At 57.5% G+C, this 24760-nt stretch overlaps 1 protein-coding gene across 4 annotated transcripts; it reads right to left on the reverse strand.

Moving 5' to 3' along the window:
• Positions 1-137: 137 nt before the first annotated feature.
• On the reverse strand, positions 138-24760 carry WNT11 (Wnt family member 11). 4 transcript variants are annotated; one of them, XM_063641383.1, is made up of 7 exons: positions 24263-24564; positions 20232-20405; positions 10371-10606; positions 8458-8735; positions 5150-5442; positions 748-848; positions 138-565 (listed from the first exon to the last, which is right to left on the reverse strand). In XM_063641383.1, exons 2-7 carry the CDS (start codon positions 20312-20314, stop codon positions 381-383), a joined length of 1176 nt encoding a protein of 391 aa, XP_063497453.1. In that variant the 5' UTR covers positions 20315-20405; positions 24263-24564; the 3' UTR covers positions 138-380. The 4 variants fall into 4 exon arrangements, with proteins under 4 accessions (XP_063497453.1, XP_055138958.1, XP_063497450.1 ...); XM_055282983.2 differs by lacking the exon at positions 24263-24564 and adding an exon at positions 22611-22664; XM_063641380.1 differs by having other exon boundaries at positions 138-848; positions 24388-24760.

Here is a 24760-nt window from a genome sequence, read left to right on the forward strand (position 1 = left end):
AACTGCAGGGGCGGGCTGGGGCTCACTCAGCATTTATTTCATACAGCTGCTTAAAAAGCTAGTTTTAAAATAGAGATCATTATATATATATACATATATATTTATATATATAAAATATATAAAGAGGAATCGAGAAGTGCCACCCCAAAGAAAAAGCTATGTTTTATAAATATTTCTGTAGCTTCCACATCCCAAAGGAAGAAAAAGCAAAAAACGAAAGAAAACATTTACAACCCAAGCTAGTGGTTCCATGTGGTGGGCCCAGCAGGCTCAGACCCCAGGGTGGGCCGGGGGTCCCGCAGAACATTCTGAAGAAGGCGGGCAGACCCCTTCCCGGAGGCTGGTCTCTGTGGTCCTGAAAGGTCAAGTCTGTATCAGTCTCACCAATCCCAAGCCCCGCTCCTTAGACCAGCCTGTGGGCACTCCAGGGCCTCAGGCTGCCAAGTTATTTTTAATCTTGTCGGTTTCCTTTGATGTCCCGCCCTCCGTCCAGGGTGGCCAGACCTTCTGTTCCTGGTGGCTTCCAAGTGAAGGCAAAGCACAAGCCGCCTCCCATGCCTGGCATCTGGAATTCACAAGCAGAGATCCATGGAGTGTCTCCAGGTCCCTGGCCCCAGTTGCTGAGGGTCCTTGAGCAGAGTTCTCGCTCCTGCATGGGGCGGAGGGCAGGGCCTCACTTGCAGACATAGCGCTCCACGGTACGCTCACACCTGCGGCAGGTGACGTAGCAGCACCAGTGGTACTTACAGTGGCACCGCTCGACCACGCGGTCTGTGTAGGGGTTGTAGCCACGCCCGCAGCACATAAGGTCGCAGCTGTCGCTTCCGTTGGATGTCTTGTTGCACTGCCTATTGTGGGGGCAGGAAGGAGGTCAGTGCCTGCCTTGGTCACCACCCCACCAACACCTCATGACTCCCAGCCAGGCAGCCGGCAGTGTCTCCCATGGCCACCGACTCAGCCCTTCTTAGAAGCTGTCTTGATCTTTGGGGAATTTTAAATAATCCTCTTACCTAAAGGTACTTTTAACTTTTCCCTATATTTCTAATAAGGGGTTACCAAAATGATGGGGCTGTTTTCTTTTATTTGTTTGAGATGGGGTCTCACTCTATTACCCAGGCTGGAGTGCAGTGGTTGTGATCATGGCTCCCTGCAGCCTTGACCCCCACCTTCCCCACCACCCAGGCCCCCGGCTCAAGTGCTCCTCCCACCCTGGCCTCCTGAATAGCTGGGACTACAGGCACACACCACTATGTCCGGCTAATTTTCTAATTTTTATTTTTGTAGCGATGGAATCCCACTATATTGCTCAGGCTGGTCTTGAACTCCTAGGCCCAAGCAATCCTCCCACCTCAGCCTTCCAAAGTGCTAGGATTACAGGCATGAGCTGCCGTGCCCAGCCTTGTTTTGTTTTCTTGGAGGTATCTTTTTTCTATTTCTTCTACTTCTAAATACTGGAAGGACCCTCCAACCAATCTAATAATCCTATCTTTATGTGAAACCTTTTACAGAGTCTCGCTCTGTTGCCCAGGCTGGAGTGCAGTGGTGCAATCTCAGCTCACTGCAACCTCTGCCTCCTGGGTCCAAGCGATTCTCCTGCCTCAGCCTCCCGAGTAGCTGGGATTACAGGCGTGTGCCACCACACCCGGCCATATTTAATCTTTAATTAAATATTATGAGAGATGTCAAGATCATTTGATTTTTAGAATCCTAGGATAAATGCTGAAATACTCGAACCCCCACTGGGCATCAGACTCGCTGCTCGTGGAGGAAGAGGGGTCTGTTGGCCATGTGCCTCCTGTGGGTCGGGCACTCCCTCCAGTGTCTTATCTTAGTGGAGGCCTGTAGGGCCCTTGGGTCAGTGGAATGATTATGTCCATTATGCAGATGAAAACAGGCTCAGCAAAGGGCAGAGGCTTAAACTTGGGGACTAAAACTAAGGCCCTGACTTGCTCTCCCTACCCTAAAGGGCAGGGCGTGGAAGCCGGTAGGGGCTGCATTTCTTCCCAAATGCAGGATGCGAAGACACTGAAGGTCTCTATAAAATGCAAACATCCTTCCACCGTTCTCAGTTCTTCTGTCTAGTGACAAATCATCTGTTCAGACTGGTGGGTCCTCTAGCTGGGCTGAGGCTAGACAGGGAGGGTTTTCATGAGATGTAGTTGGGGACAGAGCAGCAGGGGGCTGGGGCACAGACAGGGACAAAGGGTCTCCACATGTGGACCGAGGAATCCCACAATGTCCAAGATGGGAAAGTCCTAGAGATGACCGAATGCAATCCTCATATTTACTGATGGGGAAACAGACACAGAAGGGAGAGGGGCCTTGCCCGGGGTGAGTACAGGGTCTGTGAGAGTTCAGCAGGGCTTCCTGGAAGAGGAAAGGCCATCTAAGCCATTCAAGATAAGCAGGACTTCACCGTGCAGAGGAGGGAAGGAGTGCTGGGGTAGAGGGAACAGCCTGGGCAAAGGCAGAAGACCAGGCCTGCCCTCAGAACAGTGAGAGCAGATGGAAGGGGAGGGCTGGAGGACCGGAGGAGGCTGATCAGTGCTGGGGGAGAGGCCAGGCCTGAGCTGGAAGGGGCCATGGGCAGAAGGAGGGGAGTGCCTGGGAAGAGTCAGCCGGTGACCAGCAAGTGGGGGCTGCTAGCAGTTCCCAGAAGAACACATGCCCTAGAGCTGGACAGACCTGGGTTCAAGCCCCAGCTCTGCCACTTAGTGGCTGTGTGACTTAAGGCAGGTCAATGAACCTTTTTGGGCTTCGTTTAGCCACTCGGCATCCATGAGTTCCCCCTCAGCCTTCTCCTGAAGGCTCTGGCTGAGCACTCTACCCTGAGGGGTGGGAAGGAGGCAGAGTTCTTTTTTAAATTTCTGGATCCCTGACATGCATTGTCTGAAAACTTGGCCTCCAGTGTCAGATCCAGACAAGGCCTGGGTGCCTGGGACCAGGATTTGGGCCAGTGGGGCCATAGGCCCAGGGAAAGGCCATTGGATGCCTGGCTCCCAGGGCACAGGGTGGCTCAGACTGAGGGGGGTGGGTTTCAGAGGTGCAGGCCTCTGGAAGAAATATGACAAGAGGGCTAGGGTTTGGAATATTGACTGCAGATTAGGCCTCGGTTTCCCCAGGTTAGATTTGAGGAGGCTGCAAGGCATCTTCCGCAGCGAGGGAGCCAGCCTCTAGAGATACCCCACATGCACACGCCTTTCACAGTTCACCACGCTCACTTACATCCAACCCCAACCTAATCATCAATCTCAAATTTCCCCTCCTCTAGGAAGCCTTCCTTGATATCCAGGCTGGATCAGGGACCCTCTGGGCTCCCTTCACACCAGGCATTCCTGTCACGACCTGAGCCCTTGGGGACCTCCCACCAGCACCTGCCAGAGCCAGGCAGAGACACAGCTGACATGCAGTCTCATGTAATGGGCACAATAAATGCTTGTGGTTATGAACTACTGAGAAATTGGGGGTGTTTGTTACTGCAGCAAAAGCCAACTAATACAGATGCCTGCAAGGGTCCCCCTGGGGAAGGACCGGGAGCCGCAACGCAGGAACCCTGTGGGGGCTGCAAAGGAAGCCGGGAGGGTGGGTGGTGCTGTGGGCGGGGCCTCCTCATCAGGAGTGAGGGGCAGCTGGGAGAGAGGGGCCTGGCAGCCTGAGGGCACAGGGGGAGGGGAGACTGCCCAGGAGGGGAGGGGAGAGGGGACATGCTAGGTAAGTGTGCTTGGAGATCACTCGACAACCCTGTGAGCGGTGGGGTGCCCTCCCCACTGTGCGGAAGACAAGCCTCAGCCTCAGATCAGTGAAAGGGATGTGCTCAAGTCCCCGTTGAGAAGCTGTGCCCTCCCTGACACACACAGAGCCGCACATGGATCCAGGAAGACCCTTTCTTCACTCTCCGGTCCTCCGTGGGCCTCCTGCAGCCCTCCATGTTCTAGAATCCTCCTCTAACTCCCCCATCCCCATCTACCTCAGCCCAGCCTCTGGCTCCTCCCTGTCTCCCTGGCCTGACCTGGTTCCATCTTCCCTCCGCCGACCCCCTCAATCTGGCCTCCAGATGGGAGCCTGGGCCTCCTCACAGAGCCGGCTGCCCTGGCCTGTGGGGATGCAGCCCACCCCTCCCTCTCCTGGAGACAGGAACGTGGGCTGCGGAGGAAGTCAACGCTGGCTGTGCACCAACTATGTGCCAGACACGTTCCCAGACACCCACTCTCTGGTGCAATATTCTTTTAACCCCGAGAACACGAGTTTTGTGGAATGCTATTAGGGGCTCCTTAATAAAAGAGTTCCATGGCCAAACACCTCTGGGAAACACTGGCTTAAACAGATCCTTTACTGCAGATTCCTCAGAGCCTTTCATATATTCTAGTGCCTTGTAAATCGCCAGAGAATTTCCCAAATGCATGTGACGACAGAGCTCTTTCTCTCGTAGGAGATCGGGACCAGCTTTCCCCAGCACCGTCTTTGGGAAATGCTGCTTGTGCAGTCCTCACCAGCCCCACCCAGCACACAGTAGGTCTGCAGTCACCCCTGGCTCCCTCACTCGACTGTCCTGAGCCAGCTGCAGCAGCTGTGACTGGGGCTGTGGTAGAGTTCCAGGCCTGGGGTCCCCAGGAGGAGAGGGCTCACAGGGGCGAGGACACAGGGGCAGTGTTGCTGCACGGAATGCAGGCAGACATCGCTCTCCCTCACTCAGCGTAGGCTGTCCCCATCTCCCCTGGCACCTCAGTCCCTTTACTGTGCAATGGGCAGGGTGTATGGCCTTTACCCCTCACCTGTTCATCTGACAAACATTTTCTGAGCACCTATCTTACGTTGGGCAGCCTCGTTCCTGTCCTGTCCCCCAGTAGCGTCATTGTCTCTTCCCATCTGTCTCCCCAGCTGGGGAAGGTGGAGCAGGGCCCCCCCATCAGCCTACATTCACTGGGCCCCTGCCAGGTGCAGTGCAGAACAGGCGCTCCCAGCAGCTCTGCAGGGGACCCTAGGACCCCGGCATCTCCACTTAGCAGTCCTGGGGCCAACTCCCTCAACTGAGCAGGGTCTCCATTCCCCAAATGCCACCTGAGTCCCTGCTGTGTGCGTGGCCCTGAGCTGGGGAACAGCATGTGCAACACGGGTGACCCTTTCCCACCAAGGTGGCGGCAGGCCTCACCTGTCTTGTGTCCCGTGGGAGCCCACCTTCTCATTCTTCATGCAGAAGTCAGGTGAGCTCTGCAGATAGACGAGTTCCGAGTCCTTCACAGGCCGGATATCCAGGTCCTTGGGCACCAGGTGCTTTCGGGTGCCCATGGGTCGGTGCACTACCTTGGTGGCCGACAGGTATCGGGTCTTGAGGTCAGCAGCCACATCCTGCAGCTCCTGCAGCCCCTTCCAGCAGGTGCGGATGGAGCAGGAGCCAGACACTCCGTGGCACTTACACTTCATTTCCAGAGAGGCGCGCAGAGCCTGTGGACAGGGGAAGGCGTCGGCTGGGCGGCCAGAGTCCCCTCCCTGGCCTGACCCGGGACCCCAGCCCCACCCACCCATGGCTGGGTGCTCTCAGGGAGTCACTGCCTGCCGGAGTCTCAAGTGATAGAGCTTTTTGCTTTAAAGCTGGAGGTGGTGTGGGCCTTCCTGCAACCTTGGGGGGCAGCTGAGGGGCAGGAAGAAAGGCATTTTCAGGGATAGGGATGCCATTGTTTAGCACCTACTGTATACCAAGCACTCTGACACATGATGGAGATTGATCACAACAGCCCTTCAAGGGAGGTATCCTTACTTCCCCCACTTTAAAAAGAAGAAGCAATAGCTCAGAGAGGCTAAGTCTCATGCCCAAGGGTACAGATAGAAAATCATGGAGCTCGGATTTGAACCCAGATCTGAGGGTGATTCCAAAAGTGGTGGCTTTTAATTGTTTCATGCTTTTTCTCTCACTAAATGCTTGCAGGAAAAAAGGAAGAAAAAAGAGAAGGAAGGAAGGGAGGAGGGTAGGAAGGGGAGAAGAGGCAGGGGTGAGTGCCGGGGGCACCTCCCCGCCGCCTGGCTGGCTTTCCCCCCACTGCCAGTGCTCCTGCCAGGCCACCCTCAGCAAGCCACGTTGCCACTCAGGGACTCAGGGCCTCTGTCTTCTTTCGTGCAAGGCGAGCACATAATTCCTGCCTTGCAGAGAGCTGTAAGGATGAAATGAGATGACACACACACAAGGGTTTTGTGAGCCATAAAAGTTAAATCAATATTGGTTTTGAAAAATCCATTTAAGTAATAACTACGGTAGAGCCCCCTTGGGCTCAGAGGCTTGGGGATACTCTTGGCTTCAAAAAGGACTTGGGCCCACCAGCTTCCCTGGGCCTCAGTTTCCCTATTCATATCTGAGGGGCAGAAGTTAGATGCCTTCTTCTTTTTTTTTGAGATGGAGTCTCGCTGTGTTGCCCAGGCTGGAGTGCAGTGGCGCGATCTCGGCTCACTGCAAGCTCCGCCTCCTGGGTTCACGCCATTCTCCTGCCTCAGCCTCCCGAGTAGCTGGGACTACAGGCGCCCACCACCACGCCCGGCTAATTTTTTGTATTTTTAGTAGAGACGGGGTTTCACTGTGTTAGCCAGGATGGTCTCGATCTCCTGACCTCATGATCTACCCGCCTTGGCCTCCCAAAATGCTGGGATTACAGGCGTGAGCCACCGTGCCCAGCCTAGAAGTTAGATGCCTTCTACAGGCCTTCCAGTTCTGCCTTTTAAACCCTTCTTTCAACACAAGACTTGGATTCCCCTGCCCAGGCCTACCCTCCTGCCTCTCCTGTACAGAGACCTGCAAGAGTCATGGGAAACTGGGCCCATCCCCTGCATCAGAGAGACTGGGAAACTGAGGCACAGAGTGGGCAGGACTTGCCCAAGACAAGTGAGTTAGTGGGGGAGCTGGCCAAGGTCCCAGGGCTCCTTCCCCTCACCAGTGCCAGGAAGTGAGGACCCAGGGAGTGTGTTTGGGTACCCAATCTGGAATTTGCTGAGAAAAGTCTGTGGAGGTCACAGGGATGAAGTCAGCAGGACTGCAGGGCACCGAGGCACTGGTGAGCCATCGAGGGAAGGTGAACTAGGTTCTGCTGCTCAGCATAAGCTGGGGGAAGGGGCTTGGAGCTTCCCGAGGTACTAAACACATGTTTGTGATCTCATTTAATCCTCACACAGCCCTGCAGCTTGCAGGGACACTGGCCCCATTTGCAGATGGCCTCAGGGACGGGCCTGATTTGCCCTGAGGCGGAGGACCCTCTTTGGACTGCATGGTGGGAAGGGGAGGGCTGTGGCCCTGGCAGCATGTGGCGCCCAGCTGGCCTGGCCATGATGGTGGGCGTGGCCATGATGGTGGGTGTGCAGGCCGCTGGTGAAGGGCTCCCACCGGGTTTCACGAGCAGGGGTAGGGGACAGGTCAGCAGGGCCAGGAGGCAGGAGTCCTGAGTCCCCGGCCAGGCTCTGCTATAGACCCACAGTATGATTTGGCCTCAGTTTCCCTAACTGTCCAATGATGGCCTGGACACCCTAGAATCCTCACACAAGGAAGACCCTTGAGAGCAGGTTAGGCCACCAAAGCCCCTGGACTTCGGAGTCCCACAGTCCTGGGCTCTATCGTGCTGTGGGGCTGAGCCACTGACGTGCTTTCAGCCTCACTTAGTGCCTCTGTAAAATGGGGCTAAAGGGTGCAGGGCGGAGCTGATGAGACGCCATCTGCACATGCAGCTCTGGCCAAGTGGCCATCCCTGCCGTTCACGGTCCTTTCCCCATCTGTAAAAAGGGGACAACAGGGCCTGCCCGAGCTGTTCTGTGACCACAGAACAGAAATATATGGAGCACCAAACACAGTGTCTGAAACACAGATTGGCAGAAAGTTCATTCACTTACGGGTCCACTCACGCCAGTCTTTTGGGCAGTGAGGTGAGGAATGAATGAAAACCTGATAATAATGAATGCTGGAGGAAACTGTTCTAGCAGCTTCAGTTGGTGTGGGTGGGAGTCCCCGTTAAATTCAAGCAGATGACCCCTTAGGATAGGCTTCTGTTGACCACAGCCCTCTCCACACCCTGGAGGGAGGGACAGCTTGAGGAATATGACAGATAGGGACTCAGCACCAGGTCACCTCCACCATTTTATAGATGGGAACAGCTGAGGCTAGAGAGGCACTGACTTTCCCAAGGTCCCTAAGCGAGTTTAGTGCCAGAGCCAAGGCCAGAACTCAGAGCTCCTGACTCCTAGTTCAGTGCTCCTTCTGCTTGGACAACCCAAACCCCAGTGGACCCCCTGGAGGAGGAAAGCGAGACAAGCCCCAAGCAGCTGGCGAGGGAAGGGCTGAGGACGAGGACGGTGCGAGGCACATCAGGTGTGGGCCAGTCAGGGCCCGTCCCCCCGCACCCCCCGCCACTGGGGCACGCTGGGTGGCCCTTTTCTGGCCAATGGCACAAGCACAACTATCTGGGGGTGGGCGGGGTGGGTGGTTACCTGTCTCCCCACTTCACTGTTGTGTAGACGCATCAGTTTATTGGCTTGGGATCCTGTTTTTTTCACCTTCATAGGAGCATCGGAAAACTTGGCCCCCATGAGGAGCCCGTAGCTGAGGTTGTCCGCACATCCTCCCCAGCGGTTCCCGGGCCCGGGTGGCTCACCTGGGACGGGGCCGCAGGAGCAGCCGGGCAGGTCGCCGGAGGTGCAGGCCCGGGCGATGGCGTGGCTGATGGCGGCGGCCGACAGCGCATACACGAAGGCCGACTCCCGGGTCCCTGAGGGTGGGAGAGGAAGGTCAGCGAGGCTGATCCAGGGCTAGGACCCCGCCCAGGTGAGAGGTCCTCCTCCTTCGCCCACACCCTGCTGCAACCAAGGTGGCGCCAGCAGGGGTCGGCACTAGGGCCATTGAGATGTCACCCCTGCTTCCCCAATTCCTTCTGAATATACCAGCTGACAGCCACACTCAGGACCCCACACCCACAGGCATGCCTTCACCCAGGTCCTCCTACTCACACTCACAGCTCTGGGCTTCCACCCACTCGCCCTGCACTGGCATTAGGGGATGCTTTACAGTAGTGAGGCCCAGGCTCTGAGCTCCTGATGCGCCAGACATGCACAAAGGGCCTGCTGTGTGTGGACCTGTGTCCCCCCGAAGGATGTGTTCAAGTCCTGACCCCTGTACCTGTGAGCATAATCTTATGACGAATTGGGGTCTTTGCAAAGGTAATGGGGCTGAGACGAGGTCATACCGGATCAGGGTGGCCCCTAGGCCAGTGGCTGATGTCCTTATAAGAAAGGGGAATTTTGGATACACAGACACACAAAGAGGGAGCTTGCCCTGTGATGACAGAGGCAGAGACTGCAGTGACGCAGCTGCAAGCTAAAGAATGCCAGGGATGGCCGGCCGCCACCAGGAGCTAGGGACGGGCCAGGAAGGATCCTCCCTAGCACCTTCAGGGGGAGCATGGCCTTGCTATCACCTCGATTTCAGACTTCCGGCCTCCAGAACTTTGAGACAATACACAACTGTTGTTTGCAAGCAGCCAGTTGTGGCCCATTGGACAGCAGCCCTGGGAAACAAATACAGCACTCAGGAGCCTCAGCTGCAGGGTCCTGGCCATTGGTCCGAGCCCTGGCTCTGTCTCTTAACTAGCAAGCCACTTTCCCTTCTCCAGCCTCAGTTTCCTTAACTGTAGAATACAGGCGATAACACCTACCTCACAGGCTGGCTCTGGAGTTCAAATAATTCAGGAAGAAAGGAAGGTTTGTCAAACATTAGCTGCTACTGTTTAGGACCCACAAGAAAAGTTATTATAGTGCAGGGGAGAGATTACACCCACTGGGGCGCTGCTGTCTGTCAAAAGCCTCCCTATTGTACATGGGTCCCCCAGACCCCCCTCCCACCAGAAGCCACCTCCTGCAGGAAGTCTTCGAGATGTTCTGTCCCTACACTGCTTTGTGCATGGTGCAACAGTTTCAGCAGCCTGGTTCAGTGTTACCTGTGGCACACCTGTCTGCCCTGAGGGTGGGCTCTATAGCATTCTTGTTTCTAGACTCCCCTCCCAGGAGCCTCCCTGACATGTGGCCTCAAGTACAGCAGGCCACAGCCTTGGGTCATTCCTTCATTCATGCATGGGGGCACACAGGTAGATGTCCTTCAGGCTCCCCTGTGCTGATATCGTCACTCACCTGTGTTTGCTCATTCGTGAATTCATGCCTGCACACTCATATTTATGATTAATTCATCCACCCATACCCCATCCATCCATGCCTGTATCCACCCGTCGTTCATCCGTGAATCCATCATCCACCCACCCATGAACCCATCCCTCCATCTAAACACACACAGATTGATGCCTGAATTCCTTCACCCGCACCCACATGCATTCAGCAGCCTCGCCAGCTCCTACCTCTCTCCAGGTCAAGCAAATAGTTGGGGGCGAGCTCAATGGAGGAGCAGTTCCAGCGCATGTCGGCAAAGGCCCGGCGACAGGCCTTCATGACCTCGCGGGCGGCGTGCACCACCGTGTGCATGAGCTCCAGGTTGCTGCGGCACAGCTGCACCTGTGCAGACACCAGGCCCTCCAGCTGCTTGCAGTGTTGCGTCTGGTTCAGTGCCAGGGCCGCTGGTGTCTTGGACAGCGCCCTGCACACCATGGAAAGGCCATGACCGATGGAAGGAGAGACAGGGTTGTCAGAGGCCACATGGCCTCCACCTGCACTTCTGGCCCCAGCCTTTCCCTCAATGGACTTTGCCTCCTGGTTTCCTGGCTCCTTCCAAAAAAGGCTCCCAAAGTGTCGGCTGGCAGAGTAGTGGATCCCCCTCTCACCCCATGTGACCTTGGGCACATCACTGTCCCTCTCTGGGCCTCAGGCCCTATTCATAACATAGGATCACAACCCCCATCCTACCTAAGCTTTAGGATAATTATACTAACAAAACAGCTGTACAGTTCACAAAGCTCACCTCCACCACCTGATTTAGTTCTCACACAGCTGTGAATTATTAGTCTTTATTCAACATTCATTCAACACTGAGCAGCTATGTGCCAGAAACCATGAGAAATGCTAGATTCTTATAATCACAATAATTATACATACTATTAACTGAAGCCTTTCTAGACGTGCAACATGAGGTAGGAGTTTTCCATCATTGTTTCATGTGATTACTAAACCCATTTATTATGTTGTAAAGTCCCATATACATGCAAGGAATTCCTAATAAAGGATTAAAGAGCCACTCAGTTTTGTGATGACCTGGAACTTGAAAAATTTAGTATCTAATCCAGACTTGGCCATTAACCTGTTGTGTGATCTTAGATAATTCATTGCCTCTCTTTGGGCCTCAGTGTTTGTACTTGTAAACCATATTTCCCAGAATGGGCTCCAGTGAGACACTCTGACAAAAGCGATCCATTTGGGGAACATGATGTACTATGTCCCCACTTGGAGAGTCAGTATGCACATTTACATTTTAAAGGTCCTGAGAAGTCCTGCAGCAAAGCAACAGGCTTGGTGTTATTTAACTCAGGGAGTCTATTTAGTACAGTGAGCACAGAGCCCTTTGCTTGAGGCTGCTGACTTCATCCACCTCATCCATGCTTTGGGAAATGTTAGCCTAGTGAACCCTGGTGATGTTAGAGGACCCAAGAGCCTCCCAGATCCCAGCTCTGGGCACCTGGGTTCCAAGACTCTAGGACCAGGTCCTTCCTCGATCTGCCATTCTCCTAGGCCTTCTCTGAGGGCAGCCTGCATCGGCAGCACTTAAGGACCCCATAACCCTAAAGGACTCCACATGGACTCACTCTCAGTGCCCCCACCCACAGCAGGGGCCGTCTGGAACCCAGAGTCAGCTGGCCTTCAGCAACCCAGCAGAGACCGAGGAGCGACAGGGAACCAAGAGGGGCCATTCTGCAGCCAGAAGTGCTGAGTGCCCCGCCTGCTGTGGCCCCAGTGGTCCTCACCCAGGGTCTGGGCTGAGACCTGGCAAGGTAGAGATCCCAGAACCCCTGAGCTGAGTTCTGAGGGAGGCAGCCCATTGCCAAGGGCACTGCAAAGGCTTGAGTAGACTCCAGGCTATATCACTCCCCTTGAGACCTTGAGCAAGTCACTTAACCTCTCCTCTCCCATCAACCTCCCAGTATTAACTGAGGGCTTAAATCAGACAATGTGTGTCTCACGTTCTGCCCAGGGCTGACACTCTGTGGTCAGTGGTCAGTGATGGAAGCTACTACAGTTACCACCTTGGTGGTCTTTTCCTACCTGGGGGTAGCCTCCCTGGACCTGCCTAGTCAAGGCCAAGGGCTGCCGCTTGACATTCCGGGCCCCTCAAAGCCTGGCCTCCCAGCTCTCGCCAGCCTCCCATCCTCATCCTGACATCCAGCTACACCAGGTTCTTGACTTCTCTGAAAGGAACTGTCTTGCCACCATGCCTTTGCCCAAGCTTTTCCTGACGCCAGGAATGCCGTTCCCCCTGCTTCTGGACATGAATGAACTTGATCTACTTGTGGAAGAAGTATTTACTAAGCACCAACTCTTCCCAGACTCATTTGGTAATGAACATGACATAGATCCTTTCCTCAAGGATACCCTAGTCTAATGGCTGGATAAAGCTACCAATAGTTATAAATCAATGACCCAGCTGTTCTCACTCCTGGTCTAGTCCCAGGAAGAGCACAAGCCTTGGACACCAGTTGTGTGACCTAGGTAAGTTATCCAGCCTCTCTGGGCTTCATGTTCTTCATCTGTTACAAAAAAATGATAAGGCCAGGCGCTGTGGCTTACACCTGTAATATCCCAGCACTTTGGGAGGCCAAGGCGGGCAGATCATCTGAGGTCAGGAGTTTGACACCAGCCTGGTTAACATGGCGAAACCCTGTCTCTACTAAAGAAATACAAAAATTAGCCAGGCATGGTGGCGCATGCCTGTAATCCTAGCTGCTCAGAAGGCTGAGGCAGGAGAATTGCTTGAACCCAGGAGGCAGAGGTTGCAGTGAGCCGAGATCGCAGCACTGCACTCCAGCCTGGGCGACAGAATGAGACTCTGTCTCAAAAAAATAAAATAATAAAATTTAAAAAAAATAACATAAAATAAAATAAAATATAAAATAAAATAATTACTACTTCAAAAGGCTATGATGAGGCTGGGGGTTGTTGCTCACGTCTATGATCTCAGCTACTCTGGAGGCCAAAGTAGGAGGATCCTTTGAGGCCAGGAGTTCAAGACCACCCTGGGCAACATAGTGAGAGCCCCCGTCTCTACCAAAAAGTAAAAAAAATTAGCCAGGTGTTGTGGTGCATGTCTGTAGTCTGAATTACTTGAGAGGATCACTTGAGCCCGGGGGTTTGAGGTTACAGTGAACTATGATTACACTGCTGCACTCCAGTCTGGGTGACACAGTGAAACCCTGTCTACTTAAAAAAAAAAAAGGCTATGGTGAGACTTAAATAACAGAACGTAGGCAAAGTGTTTAAAACATTCATAGATGTGTAATCCCAGCACTTTGGCAGACCGAGGCAGGCAAATCATGAGGTCAGGAGATCAAGACCATTCTGGCCAACATGGTGAAACCCCATCTCTACTAAAATACAAAAAATTAGCTGGGCGTGGTGGTGCGTGCCTATAGTCCCAGCTACTTGAGAGGCTGAGGCAGGAGAATCGCTTGAACCTGGGAGGCAGAGATTGCAGTGAGCCAAGATTGTGACACTGCACTTCAGCCTGGCGACAGAGCGAGACTCCATCTCAAAAAACAAAACAAACAAACAAAAAATTCATAGATGAAGCTAAGTCCCCCGCTTGTTGCCTAGCAAGTATTGGACCAGATGGAGCGAGAAGGCCTCTGGGTTCTCACTCAAGCTCTGTCCTCTATGTGCTGTGCAAACTTGGGCAAACTATTGCCCCTCTCTGGGCATCAACTACAACGTAGGGACCTCTCAGGGTCTTGCCAAGGTTGAATGATATGTGCTACGGTAAGTACTCAATAGGTTCCTTCACTTCCTCCTGCCTCTCACACTGTGCCATGCCCCACCCACCCTATAACCCCCAAAGATGGAAACCTTCCCAGAGACCCAGAAAGCAGGGCCTGGTGTCTGTGGTTAGGGCGGCGTGACTTGCCCTGTGTAAGATCAACTGTGGTGTCCAGGGCAGTCTCCCCTCACTGCCACCCCCTAAACTATGAGCTGGGAAATGTTTGGTGTGTCTAGATGCCAGCATCCGGCACAGCGTGGGCCGCACAGCATCCCTCAGATGCGGTTTCTTGACCTAAATAGAACTGCTCTGGCCTGTCCTGGCCTCACCTTCTTGGGGAACCTGTTGCTGAACCCTGCCGTACTTCCTGGGTGGGCCCTGACCACACAGAGGCAAATGTCATCACTTCAGTGTGTTTCCCGGTTGTCAACAGCCCGTCCACCTCCACCCAGCAAACCCTGTCCCTGGGTGCGGTGCCGTCCCGGGGTAACAGCTCCACATGGGCATGGCCCTTCCCGGTTGACAGAGCCTCCCACTTCACACCTCAGAGGGCAGCCCGGAGGGGATGATCAGCCCTGCTTTAGGGGCTGTGCTTGTCCAGCACCCCCCAGCAGGCCCCATCATCCTTCTTGGTGAGGCTGTTAGTCCCTGCAGGCACAGGGGTCACTTCTCTCTGAGTCCTCCCTCCGCTTTGCTCTGGGCGGTCCCCACCCAGCCCGTCCTGAGCCTGCTCTGCCGTTCGCCCTCACCCAACTTTCCTCCCGCTCCTTCTGAGCCAGCTTCCTGCATTTCAAATGAGAAAGACGACATGGGCCACAGCACATCAGTGCATGGCCTAGCAGTAGGCTCTTGGCACATGGTGGGCGTTCAGGCAGTGAAGGCAGCCTCCTGTGTCTTTCCCTGGGCTCCGGCTCAAGCCACGGGGTGGGACGATGGGGGCTGAGCCTCTTCCCGGGGAGGTCAGTGCTGACAGCTTGTGAGTGCTGGGTGCTGCAGCTCTCAGGGAAGGGAGCCTGGTGCTCCTGGTGCCTGGGTCTCCTTGGCTGGGACCCTGGGGTGAGCCCCGGAGCCACCCTGGGTCTCAGTCTTTCCATCCTCCCCAGAAGGCTGAGAGAGAAGGTGCTGTCAGAGCACCTTCCAGACAAGGCTCAGACACCCCAGGTGGCCCAAGGGTAAATGAGAAGCAGATCCAGAGGCCCTGGTGGGCGCAGAGCAGTGTGAAGGCCCAGGGGCCCGCCTTGGAGGCTGAGGCTGGGACAGGAGCAGGCTGCCATGTGTACCAGTGAGGCCACCCGCCCACAGGGGCTGCAGGCAGAGATCGCAGGCGGGAGGCAGCAGATTCCACTCCCGAGGAGGGCCATGCGGTCATCTGGTAATTAGTGGTAATGACCGTTTCCAAATAAATCCCCCTTGGGGAGGTAATCAAGGATTAGGATGGGAGGCGGGGGAGTTCTTGTGGACATCTTGCTCGCTTCACTCCAACAGACCCCTAATTGGAAACATTTCGGTTTATCTGGGGGTGGGGGCCTGGGGGAGAGGGTGGAAGAAAGGACAGGAGGGAATGCAGAGTTCACAGGCGAGGCCGGAGCTCGGGGCTCCACCGGGGTGGCAAGGCCTCCTCTCATTCAGGAGTTGGGGGCCTTGCTGGGACTGGCTGGGGCAGAGACCCGGGTTCAAGCTCTGGCTCAGCAGCTCTCTGCCTGTGAGACCTTGGGCAAGTCACTGCCCCTTGCTCCACCTCTGTTTCCCCATCCATACTGCTCAATGCTCAAGAACAATGCAGGCTCTGACATTGGTAACACAAGCTGTCAAATGACTTCACTGAGGTATTTTCCTGGTGGTGCCAGCAACCCTACCCTCAGGCTGCTCTAGGGGACCCGGCCCGGGTAAGGCACCTTCAAAGAAGGGCTTCCTTCCTGGACCTGCATTTCACAGCATCCCTCTCCCTCTAGGCACAGGGGTCAGGTCGCATGATGAATTCTAAGCCAGAGACCTGGCACCAGGGTTCAGGCTCGTTTAAGTGACCCGGGCCCCAAGGTCCCTCTCTGCAGTTCTGCAGCTCAGCCGCCCACGGTGCTGAGTGGTATTGCCAGCCCATTTCCAGGTGAGGCTTCGGCAGAGCTGGGCTCAGAGGGCCTCAGAAGGTGCCCCCATCAGCACCACCCAGAACGTAGCTGGGCAGCTGCCCACCCAGGGAGAGAGATGGGGTGAGGTCAACAGATGGCGATGAGAGAGCCCCTGATGCCCACATCTGTGCTTCTGGGAAGAGGAGGATGCTGATGAGGGCTGAGGGCTGGCTTAGGGACTCAGTCTTGCCCTAGAATCCCCGTGCTTCTGCGTCTGTGGACCCTGCTGGCCCTGAGGTGGGAGAACAATTGAGTCGAGGAGATCCTGTTCTCCCAACCAGACCTTTGTCCCTCCCTTGCCCATGTCTTTTTGGGCTTTCCTGGGCCCCACCTCATCCTGGTGCCCATGTGGCAGGGAGGATGGAGCAGGAACCCAGGCTCTAGGCCACCCAGGCAAGCCCAGCCTCTCCCCAGGCTTCCATCTACTCCCCTGGGGCAACCTTGGGGGACCTCTCCCTCCATGACTCCTCAATTAACTCCTCAATTAGGCACCAGGTCTAGGAATTGGGGAGAGGTCTAGGAAGCTCGGAAGTGCCCCTTCTTCACCAGCCACCCCAGCTTGGGGCTGCAGCTGCCCATCCAGGAAGAAGAAGCCCCTGGGGCCCCACAGCCTGAGAGTCCTCCTGTTCCCTCCCTCCTAGGCTTTGTGAAGCCTTTGTGACTCCAGAGTGAAGAGGGACCAGTCCAGCCCTTGTCCCCACTGTATAGATAGAGAAATGGAGGCTGATGAAGGGCCTTGAGCCTGCAGATCCAGTCCTGCCTGGAAATGACACTGGGTCCCCTTCACATCTGACTGCCCAGACCTCAGAGATGGAAGCCTGTCACCTTGGCCTCACACATGCTGACCCACCTATGCAGCCCATCTTGCAAAGGTAAAGCCCTAACAGGCCTTGGTCTGACACTTCTCAACCGAGAAACCAAAGGGCAGCTGCCACAGCATCACCAACTCCCACTAGGCAAGTGGGGAAACTGAGGCCCAGAAAGGGCAGGGCTTGCCCAGATCTGTACACAGCCAGTCAGAGGCAGAGACAAGCTAGACCCCAGGCCTCCCGCATCCTGAGGTAGGGCTCCTTCTACCTCTATCTTAGAGCTGAGGAAACTGAGGCTCAGAGAAGCTAAAGCGATTGACCTGCAGAACTCAGGCGGGGCCTTGCAGTCCCAATCTGGCGCTCCTTCCACCCTACTCTGCAGCGCCATGGCCCTCTAGAGCCTCCTGGCCCCACCTCCGTGGGAGTGGCAGGTGTGGGACTGCCCAGGGAAGGGGGCGGCCTTTATGGATGTTCCCAACCAGCCTGGGCCTTTCCTCTCACCCCACTGCTTCCGTGGTTCACAGGAGAGTGGGACTCCCCTCAAACCCTCCCCCTACCCAGGAAAGCCAAGAAGGGGGTGGACAGCCCAGACCTGGGACCCCAAATACTTGAGGGGCTGGGAGTCTTCTGGTGCTTGGCCTGGGTGGAGGTAAGGTAGGAAAGAATCCCCAGGTTATTTCCGGGCAGGTGCCTCTACGGGCAGCCAGGTTCTGATCCCGTCTCCCCAGCCCCCATCCCACCAGCTCAGCCTGCGTCCCAGGCACCCACCAGGTGAGCATTCCAGGCCACTGGGCCATGTTGGCTTTCAGTTCCTGTGCCAAGTGCCCCTTTCATCTCCAGCTCACTCTCCAAAGCCCAGGCCAGTGGAGGCTCCTGGGTGAGTCCCCGGATTTCCAGCCTCACTGAACACTTCCCTGCTCCCAGCTGTGCTGGGGCTCCCTGTGCCCAACAGACCACAGAGCTAGGCAGCTTAACTCAAATCCTGCCTCCACTACCTCTGAGCTGTGACACCCTGCTAGGTAGAGTCCCCCATCTCTGTGTCCCCCAGTCTCTGTTTCCTCTTCTGTGCAATGGGGGTAATAGCAGCACCCACCTCACAGGGTGGTTGGGATATTTAAATGGAACAATATACATAAAGCACTTAGAACGGTGCCTAGCACATAGTGAGGCCATGTGTGTGTAGACATATATGTACATATACATACATATATGCACGCAGCCTACATACATGTATCTAGATATACACATGCATACGCAGATAATTGTTATTCTTAAACTCCACCCCTTTTCCCACCTCCCCCTCTATCTTCAACTCTAGCAAGACTTTAATCCCCTCTTGCTAGACTATCACCTTCTCATAGGAGTGCAATATGATCTAAATTAAATGATCCAAGCTCTCGGAGCAGCGTCTGGGGCACTTAGGAGTAGGCTCTTGTGGTGCCTGGTTTCTCCAGGTCTCCCCACATGCGCTGTTCAGCCTCCAGGCTTCTGCTCGTGCTGTGCCTCCCTCCTGGGACGCCTGCTTTGCACTCCGTCTCTGACCATCCAAATCCTCCCTGTCCTTCCAATCCTGGCCCAGGCATCTCCCTTAGAACTGACCACTCCTCCTCTGGGCTGCCATGCTCCCTCTGCTAGGACACAGACCATAGTCCACTTTGTATTTCTATATGTCCATCTCCCCCAAGAGCCTGGGGGCTTATTTAAGGCACACAATGTGTCGTACCCATTTCTGTGGCATCCTGACTCTGCAGTGGGGACAGGACATGGATGTCAAGTTTAGCCAGCCGTCCATCCCACCACATGCCAGCGTGGGGGCTTGCGTGCATCACGCCCTTTGCAGGGTCTCAATGTTCCCACTGTGGAGCAGGGATGATGGCAGTGACCCCATAGGATTCTTATGGGCGGCAAATGACACCCAAACCCAGTGCAAGGCGTCTGGCGCTCCTTCAGCCAATTCTCTCCTTCCCTGGACCTTATCTGTAAAATGGTGGCAGTGGACGAGAGAGCTTGGACTCGCTGATCGGAGGTCCCTGCCAGCTGGAACGGTGCTGGGTACCCCATCGCAAAAGGAAGGTGGCTGGTTTCTCACAGAACTCCTCAGGCACAGCTGGGAAAAGCTAGTGCCCAGGGCCGGGAGATCGCTGAGACCAGGCTTCTTGTAAACAAGAAAGGCAAGAAGACGGGGTTCCCTCCTCGAATCATCAATTAATCAATAACTTGGCCTGAGAAGGGGCAGGGCCAGTGACCTCCAGACTGTTTGCTGGCGGCGCAGCCACTATCACCCTGTCTTCCAACTAATTCACGAACCCTTTGCAGCGCCCTCCCCAGCCCCCACAACCTGCCCCCTGCTGTCTTATCTGCAGGCTCCCTGCCCCGGCCCCAAATTCCAGACCCTTGTCCTGTCCTGGACTTTCCTTCTGAGGGAGCCCCTCTGCCCACAGCGTCCTCCTCTCCATTGCCCGAACCAGCCAATTCCCGGCAGCGCTTCAGTCACCAGGGGCACAGCCCCAGAAAAGCTTCCCGGTGTCTCAAATCTGTGTTCCCACCAGGTAGGCTTCCTTCCTCTAGGCCTCCAGATTCCCGCTCTGGTTTCTCCTCGGGCACTTGGACACTTGTGGAGTTATTTACAGCCTGGGCTTATCTCTCTCAACTTAGAGCGCAGCTCCTCCAGGAAGGGGCTGGCGTTTACTCCTCTCTTCACCACCCCCAGCCCCCTGAGCAGGCACTCCCTTCAGCTCAGCACCAAGCCTCTCTCTCCCTCCTACCCCTGCGTGAATAATTTCTATCTGAAGGAATGCCCTGAACATGGGCACGGCGGCATCTGACAGCTTCTGAGGTCCTTTCAGGAGCCTCTTCTCGTCTGATTTGAGTGAGGTGGAGAGTCTCACCCTCCTGTGACAGAGGAGGACAAGGAGGCCCCAAGAGGTAGAGTGACACTTTCCCAAGGTCACCCAGGTAGAGGGGTCAGGAGTGTCTCAGCGGAACTCCCGCTAGGGTCAAGGAGACTGACTAACAAGGAACGCTCCTGGGCTGGCCGCTCTGGATTGCGCCTCCTGAACAGAATGTCTTTTTCCATCTGCTCCTGCGGAGATGGCCAGAAACTCCGTGGCCCTTGCGCCACCGTCAGCTGCACAGGACCAGGCGCTTCCATTGCGGTCCACGCCCGTCTCACTCCCTCTTCGCAAGCCTCCGGGAGGTAGGGACATTTTACATCGGAGGAAACGGAGGCTTAGGGATGACTTGCCCACGGCCGCCAAGCCAGCTTAAGCTCCCGGGTCTTGGTGCGCTCGCCCCATGCAGGGGACCCCGTAACGCCCTCCGCCGCCCCAGTCCCCGGCCTGTGCGCGTGGACGCGGGGTCCCTACTCACAGCCACTTGATGCCATAGCACACGCCGGTCTGGAGCGCCAGGGCGAAGAGCAGCGCCTCGCAGACCTGCGGCCGCGCCCTCATCGTCGCGCGGTGGGCGCGCCCGGGGTCACACCCAGGAGGAGCCGCGCCGAAGTCCTCCGCCTGCACTGCCGCCGCTGGTCCTGCACGCCGCCTGCAGCCGGGGAGAGCGGAGGCGGCGGGTTAAGGCGGCGCGCGGGCGGGGGAGGTGTTTTATTCAAATTACAAAGGAGGGGTCGGGGCCCGGGAAGGCCGAGCGCGGCGGGCGTCCCCTCCCGCTCCGCCCGGCCGGGGGACGCGTCCCGCGCCTGGCTCGAATTAGGCGCGGCCGAAGGCGTGTCTCCCAGCGGGGCCCTGGGCCCCAACGCGCCTTCACGCCCCTCGTGCCGGGGCAGCCGGAAGGAGGGACAGGAGGCGGCAGAACCGGAGACCCCCGGAGAGACCGGGCAGACACAGCGAGAGGGAGAAGGACGCTCAGAGGACAAGGCTGAGAGCCACGGAGGCAGAGGGGGAAACCCGGACAGGCGCAGACCTGGGACGGAAAGGAGAGGAATGAGGAATCAGGAGTCCGGGCGAAGCAGCAGAGTCGAGGCCCCGGAGCTGGGGCTTATCCCCGCAATATTGAGCATTAGTTAATAGGGCCTCGGCAATTCTCCTTTCCAACCGTGCCTCAGTTTACCTCCTCAGTAAGCTGGGGCAATTCGGGCACAATTCCGCTTTTATAAAAAACGTTCCCTGGCCGGGCAGGGTGGCTCACGCCTGTAATCCCAGCACTTTGGGAGGCCGAGGCGGGCGGATCACCCGAGGTCAGGAGTTCGAGACCAGCCTGCCCAACATGGCAAAACCCCGTCTCTACTACGAATACAAAAAATTAGCCGGGCATGGTGGCAGGCGCCTGTAATCCCAGCTACTCGGGAGGCTGAGGCAGGAGAACCGCTTGAACCCGGGAGGCGGAGGTTGCAGTGAGCCGAGATTGCACCACTGCACTCTAGCCTGGGCGACAAGAGCGAAACTCCGTCTCAAACAAACAAAAAAAGTTCCCTAACTAGCCTGGGCGACAAGAGCGAAACTCCGTCTCAAACAAACAAAAAAAGTTCCCTAACACGATCGCATCTGCTCCTCCCAGCACCCAGTGAGATAGGTACTATCACTGCCTCATCTCACAGATGAGGAAACTGAGGCGCAGAGGTGGGGTTCAGCTAGGGAGCGGCAAGCCGGGTGTCCGGCGAAATCAGGAAATGGGGCTTGCTCGGGGCCCCGCTTTCTCGGTGTGGGAAGGGAAGGTTGGGAAACGGGATGGTAGGGCTCTTTGTACAGTGAGGATTCCGAGTCTCCAAGTCCGTCTTTAGCCGCCCCACTTTGGAGGGTGGGGGTGGAGGCGTGCGAGCTGGGACTGGGCAGCCCCGCCTTGCCGAAGTGGGGAAGCTCGCGGGGCTGGCGCGGTGTTGCCTCTGGCCTCCAGGCGGCGCCCTCGGGCCGCGGAGGAGCGGCTGCCCCGCCCGCCCGCCCGCAGCCCGCGGAGCCGCTTTCTCCGCTTTTTTTCTCCTTCACTTCATTCTCACCTCATTAACTCCCTTCCCAGCTTCTCCCAAATTTACCAACACCTGGCGTTCACCCGCAGTCAGACACAGCCCCAGCCCCTCTCCCCTCGGGAGGACCAGAGACAAAGGGATTCCTTTCTAAGGGTTTAGGGAGTTGGAAAAGGAGGCGCCCACGGTAGTGGGGGCGCTGGAGCAGAAAAGGGACGTTCTGATCTGGCTCTGTGAGCTTGGGCAAGCCCTCAGCCACCCCAGCCTCGGTGTCTCCTTCCATAAGAACGAGGAATGGTGCTTCGCCGTGCGTCCCCCGAGGACCCCGTCTCCCTGCAGCCTGCGGGGCTCCGCGCCCCTCTGCTATTTGCACCGCGACGCCACCTGCGTGGCGCGTTCCTGCGCGTGGGTCGTCAGCACGCACAGAGGGGAAGCCCCACTGTTTTCTGGAGCCTGTCGGCAAAACCCACAGGAAGGCGAGAAGCCTGGATCGTACAGTTCTTTTCCTCCGCGGAGCCCCGCAGCTAGCGCCCAGCACAGGGGCGCCTGCGACAAACATGCCGTCAAGGCTGGGGGTCTCAGTGGGGTTCTCGGTGTAACCCAGCCCCGTCCTCCCACCCAGCCTGTATCCAAATCCTTTGTCTTCCTGGTCCTGCAAGTTTCTTGTACTTCTCAGAACGAGAAAAATATCCGCTGGATATGGAGGGGGGAATCAAAACTCCAGTCACCGTCTTCCCCTCTCCCAAAGTGCGCCGCCCTCCGAATGCACCCGGCATTCCTGGGTGGGGAGGGGGCGGGGGCCGCACGAGGACGGAGGCGCGCGGACTCACAGCGGGGGATCTGTGTCCAGCCTGGTCTCCCAGGGAGAGAAGGAGCCGCCTAGGTCGCACAGCGGACGGGGACCCAGGCCTCCAGCCCCGCCCAGCTCTTTCGGTGCAGCCCTGGCTGTCCCAGGGCTCTCCCTCCGCCGCCCAAGCTCGTCGCTCGGGGAGGCAGCGCCTGGCCCGAGCCTCTGGGTCCTGACGGACCCCCACGGGGTCACCCTCCGCCTGAGCTCGCGGGTCAGGGTGCACGCGCCTCCCAAAGCCCCCAGCCCGCCAGGGGGCGCTGAGCCGGGGCTCGATGGGGGGGATCGCGGCTGCCTCCCGCGTCGCAGGCTGGGGTCAAGTCCCCTCCTCTTCCTGGGCCCCCGCTTCTCCGTCTGGGGATGGGACGACCAGGACGAGGGAGTACTCCCTGTGTCCTGGTCGTTCTATAGGACACTTGCCGTGGGCCGCCCTGACCTGCCCGGGCCCTTGGTTGGGGCCGGGCGCGTAGTGGGCCGCGCCAGGCTTAGCACCTTTGGAGAACGAGCGGTCACCTCCTCGAAGTTGGTCCGAGCTACCCTGCCTGCAGCGGGCCCAGGAGGCGGCCGCCTGGGGCTGTGCACAGGGAGAACACCACGAGCGCAGCGCCGTAGCCCAGCGCCGCCAACAGGTGGTCATAGGCCCGGGCTGTGGAGGACTCTGGAAAGCCCGCCGCTGGGACCAGGCCACGCCGGCGAGGACTTGCGGGGCCTCCCCTACCCCGACGCCCCACGGGCACCGTGCACCGGGGCGATTGTCCGCGCGGCGCGCAAGGTCGGCACGGGCAGGTCCCGAAGCCTCCCGCCACGCAGCTCACGGAGCTGACCCCGCCAACCACGGACGCCGAGCGAAGGCTTCAAGGTTACCTGCAGGGCGGGGCGAGGCCGGGCCGGCCACCCGGCTTTGACCCCAGCCGCGAGGCTTTCGAGAGACATCTGCTTGGCTGCGCACGCGGCGCTGGGTCACCCGGGAGACGGGTTGTTTTGGAAGTGGGAAGGGTGGGTGGGGGCACTCGAGATCCCTCCTGCTAACCCCCTGGAGCCGGACCCTGCGCGCCCAGGGCCTTGAGGGACACCGAGGCACTTCAGCCCCGGGGGTGGGAGGCGTGGAGCTCGTACGCGAGCTCAGCCAGATGTTTGGGGCGGTTGCAGATGTGCCTCGGGGCCGGGGACAGGACTTTCCTCCTCCCCAGCCCCCAGCCTGGAGCTCAGGTCAGTAAACAAACTCGGTTCTCCCCCTCCCCCCGCCGCCCTTGGGACCCGTTCTCAAAGCCAGGCGTCTGCCCCCATCCCCAATTTACTAGGCGCTGCCGCATTTCTCTGCCTTTTGCCACCCTTTCCCCCGCCCACCACACACACCCTCTGTCGCGGGATCCAAGTCCCCCACCGCCGGGGGTGGCTTGGGCATGACCTCATCCACGGGACGACTGGGAAGGAGGGGGTCGCCTGGGGAGTGGGGGCAGAAGAGGGGGGCCGGGCCGGGAAAGTTCGAGGAGGGCCGCAGGAACTGCACAACCCACCACTGTCCCGCGTCCCCCTAAACCCCGCATCCCCAGGCTCCCGCGGCTTCGCTCCGCAAAGGGGAACTCTTCGGAGTGCTGCGGAGGAAAGGTATGGAGGAGCGCTTGGTTTGCTTACCCGGGAGTGGGTGCCCAAGGGGATCTTGGCGGGTGCGAGAAGCGTCGTCCCCCTCGGACTCGGGCGCCCCCAGCCCTGGCGGGTCCCCGCTGAGCGGCTGCCCGCTGCCCGCGACCACTGCTCACCTCCCGGGGCGCTCGCCAGGCGCGCCCTGCGTGCCCGGGTGTCCCGGCCTGCCCAAGGAGCGGCGAGTGCGGTTTCCAGCGGGCCCGTGCGCACTCCGGCTGGGCGAGCGGCGAAGGCGCCCTCTTCGTGAAGCGGCGCGAGAAGGACGCCGGGGATCCTGGCAAGCTGCGGCCGGCTCAGGACCCGCGCGGAGTCAGGCGCGGACTCCGGTTGCTCTCTGCTGAGCTCAGCTCCCAGGGCCTGTGCTCGCCGCTCGCCCGAGCTCTCCTCCTCGCCCCGCGCGATCTCCGGCGCGCGCCTCCCAAACTGCTTTATAAGGCGGACGGCCGCTTTGATCCGCCCACGTCAGCGCGTCGCAACCCCACCGGGTGG

The sequence above is a fragment of the Symphalangus syndactylus genome, chromosome 6 (assembly GCF_028878055.3).
Source record: "Symphalangus syndactylus isolate Jambi chromosome 6, NHGRI_mSymSyn1-v2.1_pri, whole genome shotgun sequence".
Lineage (NCBI taxonomy): Eukaryota > Metazoa > Chordata > Mammalia > Primates > Hylobatidae > Symphalangus > Symphalangus syndactylus.